The sequence below is a fragment of the Cupressus sempervirens genome, chromosome 3 (assembly GCF_028749045.1).
Source record: "Cupressus sempervirens isolate cs-2001-9-10 chromosome 3, ASM2874904v1, whole genome shotgun sequence".
Classification (NCBI taxonomy): domain Eukaryota; kingdom Viridiplantae; phylum Streptophyta; class Pinopsida; order Cupressales; family Cupressaceae; genus Cupressus; species Cupressus sempervirens.
In genome coordinates this window covers 139,703,618-139,710,871 of record NC_143120.1, presented here as the reverse complement: position 1 = coordinate 139,710,871, position 7,254 = coordinate 139,703,618, and the positions used below count along the sequence as shown (strand labels likewise).

Sequence of the window (7,254 nt, the reverse complement as noted above, 5' to 3'; positions counted from 1 at the left end):
CTTGAATACTAGGAACCTATTCCTCTCTACATCCCCTTACAAACTCTATACATCTCAATTGATTCTCAAATCCACATCTATTTGTTTGTGTTGATTATTGACAAATTTGTACTTTTTGGCCTAATTCTTCCATTTTCAATTTCTAAATCATATCTAATAAATTGAAATCAAAATATGGAACAACAATCATTATTAATCATAGTGTCTAACCCAACCAAAGGTTTGAAGTTAGGCCTAATTGGTTGTCCCCTAATGTAACGATATTGCGAAGTGACTTCTAGTTTACATGTTTAAGTTAGAAGAACACATTTTCGACCATTACAATTAACAAGCTTTAAGTAATGCAACTCATAGATTATCTCTTGGAAGTAGTATTAACAACCAATGAAAGGAATAAATCCCAATCCATATGAAAACTAAACAATCAAATAAAATGATTGAATATTTAATCCAATTCAATTTTTTGAGACATCCAAGATAAACTTTATCAAGATGTAGTTTAAAATAATAGAAAAAAATAATGATTGCCGATCACTTTTGATTCAGCCATATTACGTTTTAATGAAATAAAAAGGTTTTTGATAGACACATAGCTCATAGAATTACAAATAATTCAAAGTTTATTTCAGTTACCCTTTTAATTACATTGTAGAGGTCATGAGAATCTTATTATTTAAATGTTTCAATCTACATAAAAGAAGTGTAGTCAACATATTGCTAAGAAGAACAATAGTGCTGCCAAAACAAAACAACAATCTTGCCATTATATGTATTTGACCTTATAGTCTACAACTGACAAATTAACATTACACTATATCATCTACATACAATGTATAATGGGTAGGTCCAATTCCTCCAAGTTGAATTGGGAAATATTAGGCAGAAAAGGTCTCCTACCATTGTCCATTAGCTTGCCCATTGCAAGGAAAGGTAGTGTTTCTAGATATCTTCGTATTGGGATTATCTTGATTCCTCATTCCTCACCCATGTTGAGGAGTAGTATCCATTGGAGTTGGGGCAGAAGCAAGAGATGATCTTTTTCCTCTTTCACTTCTACTATTGTCAGCAAATTTCATGCTCATGTTGTCCAGTCCTTGTTCCTTCTCAATTTCAGACCATTCTGATCCATAATAACTCTCCTCATTAGCCTTGGTGGAAGGTGGGCAGAACATTCCTCCCCATTGTGGAAAATACAACACCACTAATGGCAATGTGCATGCAATAATCATGATACCCATCAAGCTGATTCCAGTCTCCTTGGAGTAGTTGGAGTTTGTGAAGAACAAAAGCTGTGTCACCATTGCTCCCACATTGTCCCCTCCTCCTGTCATTCCAGACACTATCCCCAATGACCTGCAATTAGGTTTACAACCCACAAAATACCTGTATTAGTTAATTGCGACAACACATTTGGATGCATGGAAATGGCTATCCAGCTTCTAGGCTGCACCAATGCATAAGTTACATCATACGAGGGTGATTTATGCCTTGTATACTGTAACTTATGTATAAGTTACCATCGTACACCATAACTTATACAATCTAGAAATTAGAATAGTCATTTCCGCTTTCAAGTGACTAGTCTTCATGGAACCAGACATGTACAAGCTTGGACCTATGAAATCAAAATTCTTATGACATTTAAAGCATAAGCACTTCATTATTCACATTTGAAGCACTCTAAGAAAAAGTGATTTTCCTTTCACATCATACATGTAAAAAAATATGTTCAATGAGAACAAATTTCAACAATCCATGATAATTATTTGCAAGCACTTTTGGATTCAATTGTGTAAAGTATTTTGGCATCAATGTTCTGAATTACACTTTGTGATCCATCATCACGATGAAACCAAGCATAAGAGAGCATAAGGAAAATCTATGCTCTCTTATGCTTGGTTTCATTCCGATGATGGAACATGGAGTGTGATTCAAAACATTGATACCAAAAAAACTTCACAAAATCAAATTCAGAAGTGCTTGCAAATAATTGTTTGCTTGTTTTTCTTTCTCTCTCTACAAATAGTTAGCTTCATTTATGAAAACTATGGCAAATCCTGTGATTTATGTGGTTTGATGCTCACTCTATAGCTAATGGAAAAAAATGGGACCTTGATCAATTCAATGGCGATGGGAAAACAGAATTCAAACCTTCTAGAAACAAAAGGAACTATTCCGAAAGTGAGACCACAAGCTGCTTGAACAAAGACGGAGAAGATGAGCATGACTGCTATGGAGAGGCTCAGTGAATTTGCCTTTCCTAAACAAACACAAAGAATTCCTCCCACTGTCTGAACAATCCAGAGCGTCCATATTCGCCCTCTCATGCCATATGTACGCGCTACAATGTCAGACAGTATTCCTCCAAATGGGCGGGTCACTATGTTGGCAAGCCCAAATGTAGATGCAATTATACCCGCAGTGTGAAGATTTAAGTCAAATCTATCAAAGAAATACTCGGAAATCACATTGTCTACGGTAAGTTCTACTCCAAAACAGTATCCATAGGTCAAAGCCAAGGTCCAAGCCCTGTAATTCGTCACAGCATTCCAGAAAACCTGCAAAAGTTAAAACATTATAAATATTATACATGTGCAATTGTAAAGCGTTTCAGAACAGAGATTTTTCGGCAGAAAAATTTTCCAATGGATTTGACGATTTGACTTTTGGAAACTTCATAAGTGCAAGCATTTTACAACAAGTTTTTTAATAAGTGTTACATATATCATACAACAAAGTTTGTTCAATTCCTATAAGTGTTACATATATCATACAAAGTGAATAACATGGAATATAAAGAAATTCAAAGGAAAAATTGAATTCAAACGATAATTAAGTGTGTACTCTTTTCTTGTGTTATGAATTGGCTATACAAACTTTTTTGAGTATTGCCAAGGCCTTCCGATTTGTTAAGACAACAGAGAAAACTCCATTATCTTTATAAACTGCTTGGATTACGCCTACACTTCTCTGTTTGTTTAATTGATTATCATTTGCTATCAAATATTTATAGTCAAAAACCATCTATGGTTGTACATCTGTAGACAAAAACCAATTAAATCAACCTTTCCATTAATCTCATTTCATTAGTGTTTCAAGTTCCAGCTTTTACTTATGCCTTTTACCTTGTGCTCTTACACATCTAATAATAAACTAGGAGCCAAAGGGGAGATACAATATACACAAATCTAGTCTAAAGCAATCGAATATTTTTTTGTCAAATATTTATCCAAACCCTAAAGCAAACCAAATCTGAGCTAATGATTTTTGTTTCTGAATTTGATTGTGTATGTTTTTTGAGCTAATGATTTTTGTTTCTGAATTTGATTGTGTATGCTTTTTGGGCATCAACTTCATCATCAGAATAGGAGAAGGATAAATATGATGATGGATCACAGAGTGTGATCCAAAATGCCAAATAAACATACACAATCAAATCCAAAAATAAAAAACATTAGAAATGGATTGTGGAAATCTGATATTGTTAAAACAGAGCTGGCTTTTTCCAAATTCTTTTATCTCTTTTCCCTAACTCTCCCTGTATCTATTTGCAATATTTTCATGAATGTGCTAAAAAGACGGATAACAAGTGATTGCTATTTTCCAAATTGATTACCTTTGAGAAATTGTCTTTTGCCTTATCACCCTGTTTGTGAAGAGCCGCATAGTTACCATCTGGAAGATCTTGTCCAAAGATGAGCACAATCAGCCCCATGAAAATGAGCATCACTCCAGGTATGAAGAATGCAATACGCCATGCTGTGAAGCTTGGGGAGCCTATGGACTTGTGAATCAAATCATAAACCAGAGGCATAACTAGCTGTGTTGCTCCTCCTCCCATGTTTCCCCACCCTCCTGCCAATCCATTTGCGCGGCCCACAATCTTAGTGTTGAACATTGAACTCATCCAGAACTGGCATGACACAAAAGTAGCTATTGAGAAGCCTACGAAGAAACGGATGAGGATGAAGCCCTGTGCCGAAGAAATTGTAGCAGCAGCAAAAACAGCAGGGGCAGACAGCATTATGAGAAACGCGGACCCATAACGAGGTCCTACAATGTCACATAGAGCTCCCATGACAAGCCTTGAGAATATGGAGCCAGAGACTGATGCTATGCTTGCATTGCCTATGTCCCTCTTGGTCAGATTCAGATTGTCTCTGATGATGGGTATCAGAGGGGGAGCAGCAAATGTGGCAAGAAAGCAAGTGAAAAAGGAGATCCATGATAGGTGGAAGGCTCTCATATGGGGTTGAGCTATTGAAAAAAGCTTGAATTTCTTAGCCTTGTGCTCTGAATCTACTGGAAGATCAAACACTGTACTTGAAGTAGTTTTATGCGCTGGCTCCTTCATTTCCTCTGGATCCATAGCTTCAGGATTGTTCCTGGTCCCCATATCCATGGCTTCCAAGATGAGGGGATTCTTGCTGTACCGCACTGCTCTGTTTTTCAGTTACTTCTGATCAACTGGCAAAACCCATCAAAAACAATCTGTTAAAAATGAAAATCCAATTACAAAATGGACACAGACTCCCTCACTAACTAACCAATATCTGTAGTTTCAATTTTTGGATTTGATTGTGTAGAGTTTTTTTATCATCAATGTTTCCAATCATACTACATGAACCATCATCAGGATGCAAGAGAGCAAAAGGAACATAAGATGATGGATCATATAGTATGATGCGAAAAATTGATGATAAAAAAATTCTACACAATCAAATCCAAAAAGAAAACTACATTAGCATGGATTATGGAAATCTAATAGATCCAACCAATATCTGAAAATTGGAATTCTATGTATTGGAGACTCAAATTGCTTCAGTTTATAATGTTTAAAAGTAATAATTCTCGGAGAAAACTGCTTATGGATACATTGGAAAAAACTAAGAGCCCACATCTGCATTGAGGACCTCCTTCTAAATGGCAGCCATCAGGATGCACCATGGCATATATTGCTGGATACTACATAATTAAAGTTTTGACTTCCTGGAGATAAAGATTGCTACTATTCATTTGAGGTGATGGTATGGTGAACAAGCTGCAAACAATCTTAAGTCAAAATTTCAATTACTTAGCTGAAGAGGTTTCAGGCTGAGTGCATCTATATCAGATTGTTAAAACATTTCTATGGTGACCTTCACCGAATAGTAGCTCGCAGGCCTTGTGCCTCTGCTAGACTGCCTGCTCCATTTAAAAAACCGTCAATTATAAAGCATCCAAACATGGATGTCACGGTGCATCTGATGGCCATTTCCATCTTCTAGGTTCATCACTATCATCTTGTACTGGGTTTCCAAGCAGATTCTAAGCTGGCATGTACCACAATTTTCTCTCCGAATTCTTTGTGCTCAGCCTCGCTATTGTTGAATAACTAAACTAAATTTTTTGACATTTCTACATAAAATATCAAAGTTTTTAAATTTCCGTTGCACGGTACAGAAGACGGTTCTAAATGTAACACTAAACTAGGAAAAACAGCTTCAAGTTAGAATTCTTAAATATCTGCAATCCATCTCAAGATTCAAGAACACATAAATAATCTGCACATCCAAAAGCCCACTACAGAACACTAAATTATGTGTGCAGTAAAATCCATCAATAGGCAAACGCAAAGCTTAACAAAGACGCTCACAAATCAGTTTCACCCAAAATAATTTACAAAACCAGAGATTCTAAAAACAAAGCAAAAAGAGAGATTATAAAAGGTACTAAACAAAAATCATGAACATGTTCAAACATTTCGTTTACCCATATCGGTTTTCTGAAGCGGTGGCTTCAAATGGATCCACCGACTGTACATAAAAAATGATAAGAAAACAATTTCTGCCATTGGCACGGTTCTTCAAGGATTTAATATCTTCTATGAATACATGTCTATACTGAAATCTTTATTTCATAAATAAAGACTGCGAGGCATCCATCCCATCAAAAATGCAATTTTGAAACCGGAAGAATCTATGAAATGATAATCAATAAAATTGCAATTTTTTAAGCAAAAGAATCTATAAGACTGTATGAATTGATTAGTAATAGTATTATTGTCTGATAGATACTCGACAATCAAAGTGAATCCCAAAAGCTCAAAATATAAAAAGCGAAGCAGGATATGAAACATTACCCATGTTTGAGCATTGGACACCATTCAAATCATTTCTACCACGACTTTTTGTTCATGCTTTCTCTTTTGTATTGCATTTGCAGAGAAATAGACTGTATAATTCTATGAGGAAGCATGTTTATATAGGCATATCCTTCATATCTGTCCTCCCCTGTTAACTTAAAGAAATCTAGTATGACCTGTTTCCTCACTTGAAATGTAAATTCAACGCATTCTGGCCCTCCGTTGTCAGAATTTGTCCTCCAACTTTGGAACCAATATTATGCTGACAAGCTGCAATCAACCGGGAATCCTTTTAACCCCACGGCTCGAATTTTCAAGCTTGGCTATTTTGAGAGAAACACATTAGAATATGCCTTCATTTCCACTCCCCTAGACCATACAATATGGAGCTTTTAGTGATTGAAGTGGAGTTGCATGATATAATATTTGTCTCTTGTTAAGTGGAACAATCATAATTGATGGAGGTGGAGGAACATGCTATAGATTTTAATCTTAGGTCAAATGAATACAAATATGATTTTTTTTTGGGTCTATTAGTTTTGGTATTATGATTTAAACTTGTTTAATTATGGAGTTTTTTTAATAGTAACGTTCACTTTTGTCATTTCATTTGTAAAATTTATAACAAGTGTTTTTTCTAATAAACAATTTTGTATATAGATCTTTTAGTTCATCCATTAACAAGTAGGAAGGTGTAGTGTCTTTGATTATGATATTTAATCAAGTTTCAACTATACTTATTATCTCATATTCCATGAGTAGTGGTTAAAATGAAGTCATCTCTCATTAGGAGAAATGATCCAATTAGCACTAATTGCATATAAGTGATATTCATAAGGATGAGACATTGAGACTTCCAAAGTGGCCGCTTATCTCAGAATTGCTTTGGCACTTTGCTTGACTCAAATTAATACTACGATGAGAGAATGAGCGAATTTTTGAGAAACCTCGTTACTTTGTCCTTGTGTCATTTAGAGGCAATGGGTGCTATGTGGATCAATTGTGTTCATTAGAGGTGTGTTCCTTTAAACCATTATTTGAAAGAAATGTAAGTAAATTGGCCTGACTCAAGACCTATACAATTAAATCCTAATAAAACATCATAATTTGACACACCACAAAAAAACCCT

The 7,254-nt window shown here is 35.3% G+C and overlaps 1 protein-coding gene across 2 annotated transcripts; it reads right to left on the bottom strand.

Moving 5' to 3' along the window:
• Window positions 1-733: 733 nt before the first annotated feature.
• On the bottom strand, window positions 734-6,282 carry LOC149565147 (high-affinity nitrate transporter 2.1-like). 2 transcript variants are annotated; one of them, XM_089818696.1, is made up of 4 exons: window positions 6,122-6,282; window positions 3,617-4,467; window positions 2,152-2,558; window positions 734-1,353 (listed from the first exon to the last, which is right to left on the bottom strand). In XM_089818696.1, exons 2-4 carry the CDS (start codon window positions 4,400-4,402, stop codon window positions 981-983), a joined length of 1,566 nt encoding a protein of 521 aa, XP_089674822.1. In that variant the 5' UTR covers window positions 4,403-4,467; window positions 6,122-6,282; the 3' UTR covers window positions 734-980. The 2 variants fall into 2 exon arrangements, with proteins under 2 accessions (XP_089674822.1, XP_089674823.1); XM_089818697.1 differs by lacking the exon at window positions 6,122-6,282 and adding an exon at window positions 5,752-5,887.
• Between the last annotated feature and the right edge of the window lie 972 nt (window positions 6,283-7,254).